The sequence below is a fragment of the Macaca fascicularis genome, chromosome 8 (genome assembly GCF_037993035.2).
Source record: "Macaca fascicularis isolate 582-1 chromosome 8, T2T-MFA8v1.1".
NCBI classification, from domain to species: Eukaryota; Metazoa; Chordata; class Mammalia; order Primates; family Cercopithecidae; genus Macaca; species Macaca fascicularis.
Genome location: NC_088382.1, coordinates 132,741,777 through 132,762,154, shown reverse-complemented (window position 1 = coordinate 132,762,154; position 20,378 = coordinate 132,741,777). Strand labels below are relative to the sequence as shown.

Genomic DNA, 20,378 nt, shown 5'->3' with positions numbered 1-20,378 from the left:
AGCAGTATGATCCAGGAAGACTGCCTTCGTCATCAAGATACCTGCTGCCACTGAAGCCTCTTTTTAAACAAAGGAAAATGTGCCCTGGATAGTTTGGCCTCAATTTGATCTGTTCTTGACCATGAGCTGATAAAGTTCCTTCTTTCCTTTCCAGGTGCTAATGCAAAGATTAGCTGAGGACTTGCACTTCACCCCATCGAAGTGTTCTACTTTGACCTACTTCTTAGAGCTGGCAATGGTTTCCTCAGAAGCAGCTCCATTCCTCAACATATTTCTGCAGGATATCCAGATTTGATCCACACTACAATGCTGCCAGATACCCTGACATGATGAGCCTTTTAATGCCCGAAGTTACTCATGACCATTCCCACCAGTTTTCCCAGAAAAGGTCCTGCAAACTCTGAAGCCAGAATATCTCAGAGATACCATTCAGCTTATCTTTGCAATAAAGCATTCATTAAATAGGAGCAATATTGCCCAATCTTTACACAACTAGGCTAGGCTTGTGTCTGCTATTCAGTTTTTTTCTTTAAAGAAATAATCTTTTGTTTAAAGTTACATGAAGAGGTTATAAAACTATAAAGAAAATCAAGGGCATAATTAACACAAAAGCGAGGACAATGGTTATATATATGGGGTAGGGAGAAAATTGTGATGGGGGATAAGCACACAGGGGGCTCCAAAGCTACTGGTAATGCTCTATTTCTTCATGTAGAAATGGGTATATGCAGAAAAAAGTGAACACAAGCTGGTCTGAGCCTGCTACCCTTAGAAGACTTACTTGCAAGGTCGGCCTTTGGCTGGTGTCTAGAAGTTGAATTTCAGGAGAGTTCTCACTACCCCCAGAACCAATAAAGAGTGGCTCATTGTGTTTAAACTGTTTGTACAATGTGGCTTATGCTGAATGCCCGCCTTCCTTCTGGAACTCTGAAATTTGAAACCTGTTAAAACAGGGTATCTACAGAACCAGCCTCTAGTAAAAGTCCTGGGCACCAGGTCTCTAATAAATTTCCCTGGTAGACAATACTTCACACGTATTGCCACACTTCATTGATGGAGGAATCAAGGATGTCCTGTGATTTCAGTGGGAGAAGATTTCTGGAAGCTTGTGCCCGGTTTCTCCTGGACTTCACCCCATGTGTCTTTTCCCTTTGCTGATTTTGCAAAGCAAAATCACTTTCATATATTATAGCTATGAATATGACAACATGCTGAGTCCTAATAAACCACCAAACCTAAGGATGGTCTTGCAGGCACCTGACACAGGATACATACGTAATCTTTTTGTACTTTTCATTAAGCTGTAATCTGTTTTAGATACTCTTCTGTGTTGCAAGTTTTACAATTAAAAAATGCTTAAAGAAAAAAGAAGTTACAGCAGTCCCTACTTATTTGAGGAGGAAATGTTCCAAGATGCCTAGTGGATGCCTGAAACCTCAGTTAAGTAGCTATTCTGGGGTGGGCGGGGGTAAGGGAGAGAGAGTGTGGAATGGAGCAAGAAGCTGATGGTAATGTTCCAGTTTTTGATCTGGGTGCTGGTAACATAGTGTGTGCATTTTGTGAAAGTTCACTGAGCTGTATACTTAATGTGTACTTTGTATATGTGTGTGTATATATTTGTCATTAAAAAGTTTTAAAATCCCTTGAAAATAATGTAACATCTCTATTAATAGCTATATTTTCTTTATTTCTCAAACTAATATGGCTGGGTGTGGCAGCTCATGCCTGTAATCACAGCACTTTGAGAGGCCAAGGTGGGAGGATCACTTGAGGCCAGGATTGAGACCAGCCTGTACATAATTTCAGTTACAACTTTATTCTCTTCATTTATTCTCTTTCTTTAATTCCCAAGAGAGGGAAGAGTGGTGATGGCTTAGGAATCACAAGACTTGTCTACAGCAGAGTCATGACAAAGTTTAATTACCAAATATTCTTACCTTTTTACTTTCAAAATCACCAGTCAGGTCTTGTTTTAATATTCTAGTTTGTATTTTGCTTCCCCTGGGTTTTGCTGGCTGCTGTACTCTTCCTGATGTTACTTTCATCTTAAGATCACTGGAACTCAGTTTCTTCTTGGGCAAATCTTCAATAACTTTCACTAAAGGCAGAGGTGGCTAAATGGAAAAATAAATATATGTATTCTAGTGGATATCCTTGGAAGATAGGCCTGTTAATATATGATTTTCAAAGTTTGCTTTAATAACATGCCTTAATATGTAGAATTATTCTTCAGGCAAAAAACCTAAGTAAAATGTCTAGGAACATTTGCTTTGACTAATAAAGCAAATTTGTGCCGAATCCTTTTGAAGAACATAATAAAGATATATGATTAACAATAGCAATAAATATAATTATTCCTTGAAAGCTGGCCTTAAATCATTTGATACCAAATCATGTTTACACATACATGGTGAAGTTAGTATGGTGATTATTACCTACAGCAAAAAAGGTACAGTTAGAGGTATGGCCCTCTAGAATTCTGACAGAAATACCCTAATATTCTTTGGGGTCAAGTGAAATTTCTAAGAGGAAACTGCCAAATGATTTTCTTCTAGAAGCATGGAACCTCTGCCTCTCTATCCCTTGGTTAAATGTTTTAATCTGCTTAGCGATCACTATTAGTTCCTTATTGTATCAACAGCTTAAGCAGTTCAGACAATGTGACCTAGAACCTATACCTTCATTTTTATGGGGCCCATCAGACAGGGAAAAAAACCTGAACAACTTCAATTTACTTAAAGTAACATTACTCACTAGAACATTTTCTCCATAAATAATATTCTCTTTGAAATCAAAAGATCTTCCTTCTTCAAAGGAAGTGAGCAAATAAGGTAACTCAGGCTTTCTAAGTTCTAAATACAATTCAAATACAATGACCATTTACAGTTTATGATTCAATTCTTCAATTCATCTATGGGATGGGATTAATAGTGGTCTGACTTATGAATATTACCCATCTTTAATATCCTTAAACTGTTTTTTGACTTCAATCCATTCTTCTACATTTTTATTAAAATGTCCATTGTAATGTCACAATTTCCCCTGTTTGAGCCTTATCTTCTACCATGAAGTATAACCTCCCAAAAAGAACCTGAGATATGACCTGACTTGACATGCCTTTGTAGTGTTAAACCTTTAACATGTAAGAATTCATTTACTCTATTACCACAATACCAGAAATTTTCCAATGACAAGAAAATAAAACTGGCAAAATGGGACAAAGTGAGTTATGATTTACAGAGAATATAGAGCTGAACATTAATGTAGCCTGGAACAGCCATAAAGACACTGATGGTACCGGGAATGTGTCCAAAAAATAAAAAAGACCATTCTACTTCTAAGCTCGCTTTTCTATTCATGTGATCTCAATTTGCTCAACAGACAACAAGTAGAAAGGAACTCAATGACTCACTCTTACCATAGTTTTTCTCAGATCTCTGCCTGCCTCTATTAAGAAGGTTTGGCAAGGCCGGATGCAGCGGCTCACGCCTGTAATCCCAGCACTTTGGGAGGCCAAGGTGGGTGGATCACTGAGGTTAGGAGTTCAAGACCAGTCTGGACAACATGGTGAAACCCCATCTCTACTAAAAATACAAAAATTAGCCAGGTGTGGTGGCACGTGCCTGTAATCCCAGCTACTAGGGAAGCAGAGGCAGGAGAATTGTTTGAACCTGGGAGGCGGAGGCTGCGGTGAGCCGAGATCATACCACTGCACTCCAGCCTGGGTGACAGAGTGAGACTGCATCTCAAAAAAAAAAAAGAAGAAGAAGGTTTAGCTAGTACTGTAAAACTGACTATTCAGAGGCTGAAAACTCTCTCAGTAAGAGCAGATATTAATACATTTTAAAAAATTTATTAATATATAGCACATATTATAATGTAAAAATATATTTATATAGTATATATAATGATATAAAGGGCAAAAGAGCAGCAGAGTATAATCCCATATGTTTAGAGACAAGTATGCATACACACACGTGCGCGCACACACACATAAGCATATACGTATAGTTAATTCTCACTATTTGCAGTGGTTCTATAAAGTCACCATGAACACTCAATTAGTGAATACTGAAATACTGCTCCTAGGGGAAACACAGAGTCAGGTTCCTGAGAGCCTCATTAATCAATCAATACATACATGTGTGTTTCTGTTTAAAGACATCTTATTTAATACATATTGCTGATTCCTTATCATTGAACTCACAGTTAATAGCACTATAACTCATTTCTGAATGAGTTTATCTAACATGCGTATTTTCTCTATAAGGGAAGCCACAGCCTGTGTTTAGAAACAATAAATAGCACTTCAGCGCTATGCTTGGGGACCACTTTAAACAGTAAAATCTTAACAAAAAGCTTCAAAATGCAAAAAAATAAATAAATGGTATTAAGCAGACCACAAAAAGGATACTTGTTTACACTATGAGAGCTGAAATAAGAAGACAGAGTGTTGCCTTGTTTGACTTCAGCTGGGAACAAGGGTATCTGGTGACTCAAATTTTCACTGCTCTGTGCATGTCCCTGAATGACCATGAAAGCACTGCAAGTATTAATTCTGAAGTTACAAATCAATTTTAGTGAGTAGCTGAATTCTCATGTATAGAATGCACAAATAATGAGGAGTGACTGTATATCTTTACATACATAGAAAAGAAATTGGGAACGTGTAAATTAGAATCATCTGAGAATGGTGAGACTTTCAGTGATTTGTATTTGTCTATTTGCTATTCTGTATATTCTTATTTTTTTCTGCAACAAGACACTGCTTGCATAATTTTTTAAAAGATAAAGAAAACAAAAAGGAGGAGGCACAAACTTTTTCTAGAATAAAAAAAGGTGGCAAATGCTACTCCAAATGTACCCAATCTCATGTGATCTTGGAAGAATTGGAACACCCAGAACTGCTAGTTATTAGCTGCGTGATTAATTTTGAGCATGAACTTCTTCCTGTGTAAAATGAAAAGGTTAGACCAGGTGATCATCAAAGTCTCTGTTAGAGTTACCAAGGTGCAATTCCAGACTAGAAGACACATGGACAACATGACTGATTAGCTGGGGGAATTTTAGATAACCAGAGAAGAGAAGAGAGGTGTGCATTTTAGTGAAATAGATGCTGTGGATAATAGATTCAGAAATGAGGATGGTGTCTATGGGGATAATGAGGGAAGTTGTAAGTTTGAGGAAATAAGTTAGACAGGTAGACAAGATTGGAGAGAACACTGAGAGCCTGGCAGAAGAGTCTGGACTTAATTCAACAGGTGAAGGAAGGAAGCCGCTAAAATAGCATTAGTTAAAAAATGATGATGAATTATTTTAGAAGGTGGTAGGATGGGCAGGGCAGGCACTGAGGGCTCTGAGTTTAAGATATTTCTTTAAATTACCGTTAGTCTAGAGTAGTTAATGAAGACCAATACGAGGATAGCAATTACAGAGGTGGAGAACAGGCAACACATTTATAGATATTTCAAATTTAAGAAGTTGGGCCGGGTGCGGAGGCTCACGCCTGTAATTCCAGTACTTTGGGAGGCCAACGTGGGCAGATCATGAGGTCAGGAGTTCGAGATCAGCCTGACCAACATGGTGAAACCCCATACCTACTAAAAATACAAAAATTAGCTGGGCATGGTGGCGCACGCCTGTAATTCCAGCTACACAGGAGGCTGAGGCAGGAGAATCGCTTGAACCCGGGAGGCAGAGGTTGCAGTGAGCCGAGATCGCACCATTGCACTCCAGCCTGGGCAACAAGAGCAAAACTCCATCTCAAAAAAAAAAAAAAAAAAACAAAAACAAGTTATATGACTTAGTATTGACTGGATTTAGAAAATAAAGGCACAGGAAGTCATAGAGCCTCGAGGTTTCTAGCTTATGAGATGGGAAGAAAACATGAGACAGAAGTGAAGAAACTAGGATTGAAGAACTCTTTTGGGAAGGAGATAATGAGTAACACCCAAATGAGAGACATCAAACGGAGATGTCCCTCAGGAAGGCAACAATTTAAGAATAGAGCATATGTGAGAAATCAAGGTCAGAGATGTGGCTTTGGGAGTAAGAGCAACAACATATATCCAGAAAAATGGATAAGTTCCAGGTGAGTGAGAAACAGTAGCATAAAGATTTTACTCTTGATGATATAATAGGTAAGTGGTTATAAAAAGCTGTTGATTACTTGATCATACATACCTTATTTATTTCTTGTGTTAAAGCCTGAACTGAATATATGTTTAGACTTCCATTTTCCATAATAGATGCAATGTACCGTCCATGTGGGCTAATTACTGATGAGCTAATTCCTTGATCAAGGCTCCCAATCTCAAAGAGAAGTTTACAAGTCTGTATATTTATAAATCTCATAATACCATCTTGACTTAGTACTCCAAGAACCTAAGAGTAGAGAGAAAAAATATAAACTCCTAAAAACATGTGACAGTGAATGTCTGAAAGTCATACTATATACATGTCTTTACATGTATGCAATGTTTGTGTATGTATGTGTGTGTGTATATATATGTGTGTGTGTATATAAATACATATATTTTGAGGGGGACACCCAGAGGAAATTCTATTCTCAGTGAGATATTATGTTTTATTTTATTATTATTATTGTTTTGAGACAGAGTTTCACTCTTGTTGCTCAGGCTGGAGTGCAGTGGCACGATCTCCACTCACTGCAACCTCCAACCTCTGGGTTCGAGCAATTCTCCAGCCTCAGCCTCCCGAGTACCTGGGATTACAGGCATGCACCACCATGCCTGGCTGATTTTTGTATTTTTAGTAGGGATGGGGTTTCACCATGTTGGCCAGGCTGCTCTCAAACTCCTGATGACAGGTGATCTGCCTGCCTTGGCCTCCCAAAGTGCTGGGATTACAGGCATGAGCCACTGCGCCTGGTCTGATATTATATATTTTAAAATCACAACTTATGGCTCTTGTTGATTATGCCCTGGATCTAATCAGAATCAGCAAGGAACCTATCATGGTGGACTATGGAAAGGTGCCCTAAGAATCTTCCCTTCCCACAGGCAGATCATGCAGGGGACAGAGAGGATTAGACAATGATATAATTTGAATGTGTCTCTCCAACAGCAAGTATTGGAAACTTGCTCAATGCAACAGTGTTGGCAGATAGGGCCTAATGAGAGGTGACTAGGGCATGAGGGCTCTGCTCTCATGAGAAGATTAATGCTGTTATTATGGGAGTGGGTTTGGTATAAAAGGATGAGTTCGCCTCCCTCTTGTCCCCTCCCATTCCTCCCTCCCTTTCTCACCCATATGAGGCCTTCTACTATATTATGACAGAGAACAAAGGCCTTCAAAAGATGCCAACCTCTAGATCTTGAACTTCCCAGCCTCCAGAACTGTGAGAAATAAACTTATGTTGTTTATAAATTACCCAGTCTGTGGTATTCCAATACAGCAGCACAAAACAGACTAAGACAGACAGTTCCTAACTTTTGCCTCCACACTGGCTATCAGGAACAAGGAGGGTGGAGGGTTTGCCTTCCTGTACCCTTTCCATAGCTAATCGAAGTGAACACCAGCCCTGCTGCCCCCACACAAACCTGTCACTGCCACTGAGGCTCCCCAGTGTCTACCTGTTTTCAGCAAATATTTTAAGTAACATCTGGAGAATGGAGAGTTTGTGAGTTGCAAGGGTAGTGGAGGGGTAGGAGGGAAGCTAGTCTTTTAAGGGGGGAGAAAAGTTTAAATTTTAACTCATAATTTCAAAAATTAAAAACATATAATAAAGGCCGGGTGCGGTGGCTCACGCCCGTAATCCCAGCACTTTGGGAGGCTGAGGAGGGAGGATCACGAGGTCAGGAGATGGGACCATCCTGGCTAACATGGTGAAACCCCATCTAAACTAAAAAATACAAAAACTTAGCCAGGCATGGTGGCGGGCGCCTGTAGTTGCAGCTACTCAGGAGGTTGAGGCAGGAGAATGGCATGAACCCGGGAGGCGGAGCTTGCAGTGAGCCGAGATCGCGCCCCTGCACTCCAGCCTGAGCAACAGAGTGAGACTCCATCTCAAAAAAACAAAAAACAAAAAACAAAACAAAATAAAAAAAAAAATGTAATAAAAAAGTTGAAGCAAATAAACCCCCATGCTGCCCTGTCTAAGCACAGGTTCTCTTCCCAGTGGCAGTGGCTGGTAAGTGATGCCACCATGTGATTGCTTGAAACGCTGATGTCATTAATCATACAAAAGACTGTAAAAGGCAGTTTGGAGGTGATAGTCTATAAAGCCCTCCTGTTGGCTGGCTTGCAGGAAACAAAGCCCCTCATCTGCAGTTGATGCAACTCCTCTGGAAGTCGATTGGGCAAGATCTACCCAAATGACAGATGCACATAACCTTTATGCCACTATTTCAACTCTGGGATTTTATCCTACAAAGAGGATGTGTGAAATGACACTTGTAAAAAGTTATTCAGTGAGCATGATTTGTAACAGAAAATGACTAAAAATAGGTTAAGTGCCAATAGAAGACTGGTTTAAAAAATAAACTGCATAGTGTTGCAGTTGTAAAAAAGAAAGAAGTTCTGCACTGATATAGAACAATTTCCAACTTAAGAATAAAAGGTAGACTGGACGCAGTGGCTCACGCCTATAATCCCAGCACTTTGGGAGGCTGAGGCAGGTGGATCACTTGAGGTCAGGAGTTTGAGACCAGACTGGCCAATATGGGAAACCCCGTCTCTACTAAACATACAAAAATTAGTTGGGCATGGTGGTTCATGCCTGTAGTCCCAGCTTCTTGGGAGGCTGAGGCAGGAGAACCACTTGAGCCTGGGAGGCGGAGGTTGCAGTGAGCCGAGATTGCACCACTGCACTCCAGCCTGGGAGACAGAGCTAGATTCCATCTCAAAACAATAACAAAAAAACCCAAAGAATAAAAGGTGCAAGGCTGTATAAAATAATGGGAAAAACGTAACACTATACGTAACAACAGTGGATATGGGGGGAGGTGAACAACTAGACAAACGGTAGAAAGGCATGACAGACTTCCTACTGTGTGCTGTTTTATGTCTTCAACCATATGAATATATTACCTAATCAAAAACGTAAGTAAAATGGACACGATATACACATACATGCATATGTATACATATATATGGAAAACATATATCTAATCTGTTAAAATACAAGATCCATGACAGTCTATTTGAAATAAGAAAGTTAAGGTTTGACAGAACTCAACTCTTAAAAAGGAATAAGTGAAGGGGGATGGGGGAAGAAGCACTTTGTAAATTAAAGAAAGATACCAATAAAAAACGTGTTTCACAGGAGTGAGCAACCAGTTAGGGTAAATAAAATAACAACACAACGAAAAAATTTTAGTTCTAGTCCAATCTTTAATCCTTACAATTAACAGGAATGTTGACAAGTCAATGTTTCTAGTTGTTAGTGTTAGAATCTGTAAAATGGGGAGAATATCTTTCCTGCCTATGCCAAATAATTAAGGATCAAATGAAAACTAGCATGCTAAAGCACACTGCAAACCATAGAGTACAATATAAATTTTCAGTCTGCTGATTTTATAAGAAGAGCAAATTGTCAATAGTATAAAGAATACAAGATTTTGAAATTTTTTTCAATTCTAGACTCTTCACAAAAGTCACATATTTGTAATTTCAAATTCTTGTAACAAGGTGTAAGTTAAATAAGAGCTAAGATAGTTCAGAGATGGATGCGTTCTTTCGCAAAAAGTACAGTGCCCTACATTTATGTTACTAACCTGATTAGAACCAGCATCAAAACTATCAGGAAGAAATTCTAGATGACGAATGGCTCGAACTTTAGTGGGCATCTGGATAATTCTAAAGAGCTGCCTAGCTTCCAAGCACCACAAATGAAGATGATTTGACTTGCCTCCAGCAGCCAGGATTCGGCCATCTCTATATAACAAAAAAGCGAGAAAGTAAGGCAGGTTCAATTGTTTATAGCAGTGCTGTCTAACAGAACTTTCTGTGATGACAGAAAGGTGCTGTACCTACGCTGTCTGATATGGTCACACTAGTCACATGTGATTCCCGAGCACTTGAAATGTGGCCAATGTTAATGAAGACCTTATTTTTAAATTGCATTTAATTTGTATTCATTTAAATACTTGTATGGACAGCTCAGGTTTATAGTATATATATTTTTACCTACTGTGCTAAGGCGCCAGTTTACCAAACATTTAATGACCTGATTGTGGGTTTTTTACATAACACTTATATTTTATAGCATAATCTCAAGGTCACTTATCACTATCCAACTTTCTGTGTTTCACATACAGCTATACAGAATTGGTGGTACTGGCTATATGAAAAAATGTAACAGCCCAAACTTTTTTCCTGCTCAAAGAAAGCTACCTTAATAAGGTACAAAAAGAGTAAGTTGTTTTGACTTGCAAGGCCGTTGCTCATTCATTCAACAAGAACTTGTAAAGGACTTATTAATTTGTAAAAAGTGTGATAATACTATGGTTATGTTTCAAGTGTCTGCTATAAGCCAGGTATGGTCCCAGAAGCCAGGAACACAGTCAGTTAAGGCTGCACAGTCAAGTAATCCTGCTCTTACGGGATTTTCGGTCTAGAGGAAGGCAAACAAACAAAAAAATGAACTTGTTCTCAGCGGGTAGTAAGTTCTATACAGAATTACAAAATAAGGTAATGAAAGCTGGGAAAGGAGGAAGATCTGCTACCTGAATGACACAAATAGGCCAGTCATGGGATGATCTGGAGGAAGAATTCTATCCTGATCAGTATTCCAGACTGGCTGGTACAAAAGTGCTGAAAAAGCAGTAAAGTTAGTATATAAGGAAAAGTAAGTAAGAGGTCATACTCAAGTGCATTGCCATATGAAAGTACACTGCTATACTCGGGTGTGGCTAGAGGAGACTAAGGAAGGAAATGAGACGAAGCGAGGGAGGCCTAGGCCAGATGACAGAAGGCCTCGGGGGAAATGAGGGGTGGGGGGTTGGATTTTACTCTAAATGATGAAGGAGGTTAAATAGGAAAGTGACATGATCTGACTTACTGATTTATAAAAACCACTTTATCCGCTGTGCAGAGAATGACTATAGGAAATGAGATTGAAAACAGGGAGAACAAATAAGAAGGCTATTATAGTCGTCTAAAAGAGGCTAGGGTAGCTTGGATTAGGGTACCACCTACAGCAATGAATAAAAACAAATTGACCAATTTGAGATATAGTTTGGTTGAATTGATGGGATTTACTGATGACTTAGAAGAACAAGGTGAGAAAAGAGAGGAATTAACATATATTTTGTAACTCTTTCCCCTGACTAGAAACAAGGATCGGCCTAGTCAAAATAGAACCCCTAGCATCCAGATTAGGGTCTTGAAATACCACTTCCCAAAAAAGAACCCAGACTCTTTAGAGAAAAGGCTAATTCCAGGGTTAGGGCAGGAATTGTACCAGATAAGCTTGGAACATCTTGTCACATCAGAAAGCATGAAAGCTATCATAGGCAACTGGAGTTGTAGTAAAAGGATGCCAAAGCCAGCGAAAAGAGGTTCCTATTAGTCAAAGATGAGAGAACTGGAACATCTAAGAATGACAGCTGCAATGTATTAAAACATGCTAACTACTCTAAGCCTATGAATTTACAAAGATTAAAGACATAAAACTTCATTAGCTACTTTTGAAAGATGCCAATAAACCAGTTCATTAGTTTTAAAACTAGTTTAAGAAAAAAGAGGAGAACATTAAGCATTCATCCTGCCTTTCCTTTACAACTGTACGTCAAAATAACCAAAGGGTAGATGAGAAGACGTTTCTTTCTTTTTTTTTTTTGAGACGGAGTCTCGCTCTGCCGCCCAGGCTGGAGTGCAGTGGCTGGATCTCAGCTCACTGCAAGCTCCGCCTCCCGGGTTCACGCCATTCTCCTGCCTCATCCTCCCGAGTAGCTGGGACCACAGGCGCCCGCCACCTCGCCCGGCTAGTTTTTTGTATTTTTTAGTAGAGACGGGGTTTCACCGTGTCAGCCAGGATGGTCTCGATCTCCTGACCTCGTGATCCGCCCGCCTCGGCCTCCCAAAGTGCTGGGATTACAGGCTTGAGCCACCGCGCCCGGCCGAGAAGACGTTTCTTTCTATAGAAGGTTATTAACTAATAAGTGAAGAAGAAATGAGAGAATAAGAACAGCAGCATTTTGCTAACTTCTAAGGCCGTACTGGATCTAGGGAATGATCACCGATGGCTACTGACATCACAAAAGAAAACTGTTCTATGTTGTTACTGATGAAAGTACACAAACCACCTTCTTGTGTAATGTCTTCTTGTGCTTAAATCAGATCAAGCCTCCAGTTTTTAGAAAATACAGGTATAACCAGTATACAGGAAAAATACAGATAACAGAGGATCGTATTAAACAATGCCACATGAAGACAAAGAGCAAAATCCAGAATACAGAAAACGCAAGAGGAGAAATAACCAGCTATTTAATGAATAAACTATAAGGGAAAAAGAAAAGATGAATACATCAACAAAACACAATGTGTGAACCTTGTTTTGCTTCTTATTCAAAGAAATCAATCATAAAAACCAATTATTAGACAAATCAAGGACATTTGAATATGACTAGATATATGACAATATTAAGATATTCTTATTCATTTTTAAAAAGTGTGATAATAGGCCGGGCGCAGTGGCTCACGCCTGTAATCCCAGCACTTTGGGAGCCAAGGCAGGTGGATCACCTGAGGTCAGAAGTTCGAGACCAGCCTGGCCAACATGGTGAAATCCCGTCTCTACTAAAAATGTAAAAATTAACCAGGCGTGGTGGCAGGCACCTGTGATTCCAGCTACTTGGGAGGCTGAGGCAGGAGAATTGCTTGAAGCTGGGAGGTGGAGGTTGCAGTAAGCTGAGATTGTGCCATTGCACTCCAGCCTGGGGGACAAGAATGAGACTTCGTCTCAAAAAATAAATAAATAAATAAAGTGTGATAATACTATGGTTATATTTCCAAAAGGGCCCTTATCTTTCAGAGATAAACTGAAATATTCATGGATAAAATGATATACTTAGGTTTTACTTCAAACAATGCATTGGGGAAGTAGGTGAAATGACTGATAAAAATAGAAATGGCCGGGTGTGAAATGGCCGGGTGTGGTGGCTCATGCCTGTAATCCCAGCACTTTGGGAGGCCAAAGTGGGCGGATCACGAGGTCAGGAGTTCAAGACCAGCCTGACCAACAAGGCAAAACCCCGTCTCTACTAAAAACACAAAAATTAGCCAGTGTGGTGGCACATGCCTATAATCCCAGCTACTCAGGAGGCTGAGGCAGGAGAATCACTTGAACTCGGGAGGCGGAGGTTGCAGTGAGCTGAGATTGCACCACTACACTCCAGCCTAGGCAACAGAGCGAGACTCCACTTCAAAAAAAAAAGAAATGGCCATTCATTGATGATTATTGTAGCTTATGGAAATATTTAGTGGTTCTGATGGAGGAAATGCTGGTATAAATAAAACAACACACACACATACACACACACACACACAACAAAAAAAACAAAAAAAAAAAGAAGAAACTCTTACGGGTTCATGTATTTTTCTATTTTTGTGTATATTTGATATTTCGCAAAATAAAAAAAAGTCAGCAGATCATATCTAAATTGGAAGGTAACTTTTTCTAATATGACAAAAAGATACTGAATAAAAACTAAACGAAAATTTGTAATTTTTTACCAGAAATTAAATTTCTTAAATATTCCTAGTGTCTTAAAATGCACATTACCTGGTCACAGCAAACACTTTGTATAATATACTAGAGCTTTCAGGTGGAGCTGGCAATTGATATTTGCAAAAAAGTGTGTCACATTCCCAGGCAAAAATGGAATTATCTTTAAAACAGCTGAGGATGGTGTTACTTAACGGTAGAAAGAAAACCTAAGGAGGAATAGAGAAAGTTAGTTTTCACACAAGGTTCACATAGTACTCTTTAAATTTAAAATTATAAAGAGCCTATTTTTCTTTATTCAAATATTCTTTTCTTAAGTTGGAGAAAACTACATTTCTAATATATGACAAGGAGTAATACTGATTATTTCATAAATTATTATTAACCAAAAAAAAAAAAAAAACCCTTCAAACGAAAACTAGGTATACTATAATGACTAGACAAGTCACAAAATTCTAAATGGCAGTTTAAAAAATTTCACCTAATATTATTAAAGAGTTAAATGAAAACAAGATATAATTTTGAGTATCAATTTTACTTCAAAAATAAAGCACATTGGTCAGGTGTGGTGGCTCACACCTGTAATCCCAGCACTTTGGGAGGCCAAAGCAGGTGGATCACTTGAGGACATGAGTTTGAGACCAGCCTGGCCAACATGGTGAAACCCTATTTCTACCAAAAAAATACAAAAATTAGGTCGGGCGTGGTGACTCACACCTGTAATCCCAGCACTTTGGGAGGCGAGGCGGGGGATCACCTGAAGTCAGGAGTTCGAGACTAGCCTGACCAACAAGGGCTCTACTAAAAATACAAAAACTACTCAGGCATGGTGGCAGGCGTCTGTAGTCCCCACTACTTGGGAGGCTGAGACAGAATTGTTTGAACCCGGAAGGTGGAGGTTACAGTGAGCCAAGAACCTGCCACTGCACTTTAGCCTGGGCGAGGGAGTGAGCCTCCGTCTCAAAAAAAAAAAAAAAAACAAAAACAAACAAACAAACAAAAAAAACAATTAGCCAGGCACGTGCCTGTAGTCCCAGCTACTCAGGAGGCTGAGGCAAAAGAATCCCTTGAACCCGGGAGGCAGAGGTTGCAAATAAGTCAAGATTGCACCACTGCATTCCAGCCTGGATGACAGAGCAAGACTCTGTCTTCAAAAGAAGGCACATATATGCATACACAAAATGTGATGTGTTTATATATACATATTACTCCCACAAAATGGGGTGTATGTATATATTATTCCAATGGCAGTGTATGACAGTGCCTTTTCCCTATACTGCCACCAACATTTGATATTTTTTAAACATCTATCAGTAGTTAATATTTAATATAGTGTTTATATTAGTATATAGCTCTATATATACTATATATATACACACACATATATAGTAAAAAAAAAAGCCACTGTCATACACTGCCACTGGGAGTAAAAATTAGTTAAATATACTATACTATATGTGTCAACAGCCTTAAAATATGTATCTTCCCAAATTAGTCAGTTTGCTTTTAAAAGTTAGTCCTGGCTAGGCACTGTGGCTCACACCTGTAATCCCAGCACTTTGGGAGGCTGAGGTGGATGGATCACCTGAGGTCAAGAGTTTGAGACCAGCCTGGCCAACATGGTGAAACCCCATCTCTACTAAAAATACAAAAATTAGCCGGGTGTGGTGACAGGTGCCTGTAATCCCAGCTACTCGAGAGGCTGAGGCATGAGAATCACTTGAACCAGAGGGTGGAGGTAGCAATGAGCTGAGATTGCGCCACTGCACTCCAGCCTGGGTGACAAGAGTGAAACTCCATCTCAAGAAAAAAAGTTACTCCTTTGGGAATATTAGGCAAAGTGTTTCAAGATAAGTAAGTGTTAAGCATTTTTTTTATAAGAGTAAAAAGGTGCAAATGCATATATAATCCTATCTTATTACAGATTCAGTTTATTTAATGGACAACTGAGAGTGAAACTGATAGCAAAGTTGAAAATGCCATCACTTTATTCTCCTAATTTCCATTTTTCTATCACAAGCATAAACAATGCTTCCTATTGTTAATACAAAATTATTAACGGAAATTAACCAATATTTTCTCATAAAAGTTTCAGTGGCCTCGAATATGATTTTGTGTGTCATCGATACAACACACACACACATATAATGCACTAGAGAACATACTGGTTAGCAAAAATAATCTACTTAGGATTAATGCCAATAAGACAATAAAAAATACTAACTCAACTACATCAGATACTGATAGATCAGGCAAGGGCCTGATCAAGCTCCTCACTTCATCCTTGGCTCACTTTGCTAAAGACAACCTGTGGTAGATCTTTCGCTATCAGATTCACTGTTAGAAAGATTTATAATATGAAGGCCTTACAGATTTCTATGATCTACAATGAATGCATTAAAACACTCTTTCAAAACTGATGTCAAAAAGTGACTTAAGAAAATTCTTATTATAATTAGCAGTCACTTTTCTGGAAAAGTAATAAAGTTTATTCCTACTGGGAAAAGCAGAAGCTTAAAAGTTAATGAGCATCAACTGCTATTTTAGCGGAATAACTGTGATAGATTATTGCCTACATGATTATTCATTACTAGATTTGTGATTTTAATTGCCATATTTTAATGATTATAAAATTGTTTCTAATGAAGCATGTCATTATTATTTAGATAGTGTCATCTCTTGAGAAACATAAAAACCTTAGGAAAGACTTCAAAACATTAACAAAGTATACTTTTTGGGAGGTTAGGTTCAAGGATGGAGCTGCAGTTTTTCCTTGTAGAACACAAAATTCCTAAGCTTTCCAATTCAGTTTGAGGAGGTAGATGAACTCTTTTCAAGGTTTATTTTATCTATCTATCTATCTATCTATCTATCTATCTATCTATCTATCTATCTATCTATCTAGAGACAGAGTCTTCCCTCTGTCACCAGGCTGGAGAGCAGTGGCGCGACCTTGGCTCACTGCAACCTCCAATTCTTATGCCTCAGTCTCCCAAGCAGCTGGGACTAGGGCCGTGCCAACACACCCGGCTAATTTTTTGTATATTTTAGTAGAGATGGGGTTTCACTATGTTGGCCAGGCTGGTCTAGAACTCCTGGCCTCAAGTGATCTGCCTGCCTTGGCCTCCCAAAGTGCTGGGATTACGGATGTGAGCCACTGTGTCCGGCCCTTTTTCAAGGTTTAAAGAGTTTAGGATACTAATATTAGCAAGTTAAGGTCAAATGTATTATTTGGCAGTAATTTATTGAGTGTCCTGGGTACACAGGCTGAATTAAGTTCAGCAAAACACTCTTTATTGGATGTTTTCTGATATCCATCACAAAGCCTTTCTGATACCACAGTAATCACAAATCCCGGGGATTCCAAAATCTCTAACTAATGAGCCGAATATCTTACCTCCAAGCATCAACAAAAGAATAAAAATGTACTAATCTGAAAAGGTATAACTGGTTTACCTGAGAAGCAGTAAGGCTTTAGATAAAGACAGGTTTGAATTCAAACTGCAACTCTCTTCTAAACTATGTGATACTGAACAGATTACTTAATCTTTCTGGACAAAGTACTTAATATTTCTGAACTTCGGTTTCCCTTCTTGCAAAATGGGGATAATGGTATCTACCCTTCCAGATTAAAGCTTGAAAATAACTATTTAAAATGTAGGTTCATGGAACATACTGAACAACGGGTATCTATTACTATTACTAATAATTACTACTAGTACTGCTTACAAAAATCAGCGGAAAGAGGTTACAGTGGTAGGTTCTTTACAAACACTCTGAAATCAAAGTTCCATAGTTCCTTTTCTGAAACCCTTGGGGCTTCAGAATGCAGATTTCCAATTTTAGATAGGTAGTGTGATGTATATTCTATAACATTATGTAGAACTTTAGGCGACCTGGGGCAATGCCCCATACTCAAATATATTAATATTTCAGCCTCATGTCAATTCAGTTCAGATTTTGCTGCCAAATGAATTGAGGTCAGATCGCATTTTGCTGCTGAGTTATTTAAATACTTTTGGGTTTCTGAATTGTTAATATAATGTAGCTAAAAAATAAATAAATAACAGTTACCCCCCAGTTTTGTTTTTTTGAGACAGGAGCTCGCTCTGTCGCCTAGGCTGCAGCCCAGTGGTGTGATCTTGGCTCACTGCAACCTCTGCCTCCTGGATTCAAGCCATTCTTGTGCCTCAGCCTCTTGAGTAACTGGGACTACAGGCACACACCAGCACACCAGCTAGTTTTTGTCTTTTTTGTAGAGACAAGGTTTCGCCATGTTGCCCAGGCTGCTCTCAAACTCCTGGGCTCAAGCAATCAGCCTGCTTCTTAAAGTGTTGGGATTACAGGCATGAGCCCATGTGCCTGGCACCCTACAGCTTAGGCAAATTATCTAATTGCACTGAGATAATCCTATCATAGGCTTGATGATTACAACAGCAACAGATGCAATTTTACTAAGCACTTACTATACAACCAGCACTGTCCTAACTTTGCATAGATTATCACACTCAGTGCTGAAACCAACCCTGAGGGAGGGACTACGGCTGAGTATTCCTTATGCAAAATGCTTGGAACCAGAAATGTTTTGGATTTTTTTGGACTTTGGAATATTTGCATTATACTTACCAATTGAGTATCCCTACTCCAAAAATCTGAAATCTTAAATGCTCCAATGAACATTTCCTTTGAGCCTGATATTTGAGTAACATGTTGGCACTCAAAAAGTTTCAAATTTTGGAGCATTTGGGATTTCAGATTTTTGAATTGGGAATCCTCAACCTGTATTGTTTACTATTTTTTCCTACATATAAGGTAAATAGCTTGTCAAAAATGTTTAACATGAATCTACTCAAACCTTTAGACTTAATATCTAGTTTATAGAAAATGCAGGCGAAAGACATATGAGTTAAACAACAATGATGAAACAGAAAAAAACAACTCCAGAATGTGGGGTATTTTCTAAGATAACTGGTCTGATCTCTCCAGAAAATTAATGTCATGAGAAAAAAAGTAGAAGACTAGGTTAGATTAAAAGAGCCATCGAAATTGAAATCCATAACAGAAGACCCAAAGCAAGTTACTGAAGGGTCGCATGTGTCATCAAAACAAATAAATAAATAAAAGTTCCATTTAAAATATAGAATCCGAATCTGTAATAAAAATAGGAGTTTAGTAAGAATTTGATAAGATTAATGTTTTTAGGGGCACATGTTCTCAGGCTCTCCTGAGGGCTGTGTCACGGGAAAAAAAACTTCAAAAAACGAACATTTTACTTTAGTATTCAGGTTACAGTTATTTCCTGTTTTCAACAGAAGTGGTCACCACCTGGCCCATCTCTAGTCTTTGTACAGCCCAGGAGCTAAGAATGGTCACTTTTTTTTTGAGATGGGTCTCACTGTGTCACTGTGTTGCCCAGCTAGGTCTTGAATTCCTGGGCTCAGGGGATTCTCCCACCTTAGCTGGGTACCTGGCTTTAAATGGTTACATTCTGAAAGGTCATATAATTTTGCTCTTGAACTGCAAAGTCAAAAATATTTACTGGCCCTTTAAGAAAAATTCGCTGATAACTTGGACTATGGTGTTATTTTATTTTATTTTATTGAGACAGAGTCTCACTATTGCCCAGGCTGGAGTGCAATGGTGTAATCTCGGCTCACTGCAACCTCTGTTTCCCAGGTTCAAGTGATTCTCCTGCCTCAGCCTCCCCAGTAGCTGGGATTACAGGCATGTGCCACCACGCCCAGCTAATTTTTGTATTTTTAGTAGAGATGAGGTTTCACCATGTTGGCCAGGCTGTTCTCGAACTCCTGACCTCAGGTGATCCACCCGCCTCGGACTCCCAAAGTGCTGGGATTACAGGCGTAAGCCACCGTACCCGGTCCTGTTTTATTATTTTAGAGCAATTTACTGTATGCACACATCACACTATACATACATTTTCACATTTAATTTTATTCTTATAGCACTAACATTAATATACTTAGGCACACATGACAGTATACATACATTTTCCACAGTCCTAATTTTTAAACTAAAATATCTAAATGTCCAAGCAAGGTTTGCATTGGCAACTATTCAGCGTATACTCATTTTAATTTCATAGTAAAAAGAACAGATGGTTTCTGTGTCATGTGTCATTGTTTCATAACTCTGTTTCCACGTGGATTCAACTCCCAATGTTCTCGTCTTTGGAACTTAAAATTCAAAATGTAAGCACTAAAGCAATTAAAGAAGAAAAGACCTACTAAGACATTTGGCCTAAATCCCTAATGAATAAGTTGGCACAACTTTTATCTCTTTTTAATTATTAAAAGCACATTAAAGGACTCTGGGATTTCCATGGAGACTACAAAGTAAATTTTTGGTTGACATGCACTGCTAGCTGTTCACGTTAATAACCTAGAAATTAAAAGCAGTACTGCATGTATAATATAACCTGAAGCAAAATAATTAATCACACAAGAGACTCAGATACTCCTGAAAATAATATTTAGCTAATGAAATAGAAAGAAAAAAACCTGAAAAGCAAAAGATGGTGGGCATTAAGGAGACAGGGCCTTCCAACCTAGCAATGCCACATTTGAAGTGGGTTTGAGGAATAGGGCCTGCGTGCTCATTTGAATAAAATCAGCCAAACAGAAAGTTTTGAAGAGGAAAGACCTATAATTCCATCTTCCTCTGACTTCTC

The 20,378-nt window shown here is 38.8% G+C and overlaps 1 protein-coding gene and 1 long non-coding RNA gene across 51 annotated transcripts in view; one reads left to right on the top strand and one right to left on the bottom strand.

Annotated features, from left to right (window-relative positions):
* LOC135964811 (uncharacterized) overlaps nt 1-1,650 on the top strand; it is a 41,727-nt gene extending 40,077 nt beyond the window's left edge. The window contains exon 2 of the long non-coding RNA XR_012416631.1: nt 155-1,650. This is a non-coding gene — a long non-coding RNA (uncharacterized lncRNA). The remainder of the gene's footprint in view (nt 1-154) is intronic.
* Nucleotides 1-20,378, bottom strand: part of TBC1D31 (TBC1 domain family member 31) — a 73,892-nt gene that overhangs the window by 36,068 nt on the left and 17,446 nt on the right. For all 50 annotated transcript variants that reach the window (XR_012416626.1, XR_012416624.1, XR_012416627.1 and 47 more), the window contains 4 exons: nt 13,748-13,899; nt 9,738-9,897; nt 6,184-6,384; nt 1,938-2,114 (listed from right to left, as the gene is read on the bottom strand). Coding sequence is in view for 45 of the 50 variants with exons in the window: in XM_065519575.1 (XP_065375647.1) it covers nt 1,938-2,114; nt 6,184-6,384; nt 9,738-9,897; nt 13,748-13,899 (690 nt within the window). In the remaining 5 variants the exon portion in view is untranslated. The remainder of the gene's footprint in view (nt 1-1,937; nt 2,115-6,183; nt 6,385-9,737; nt 9,898-13,747; nt 13,900-20,378) is intronic.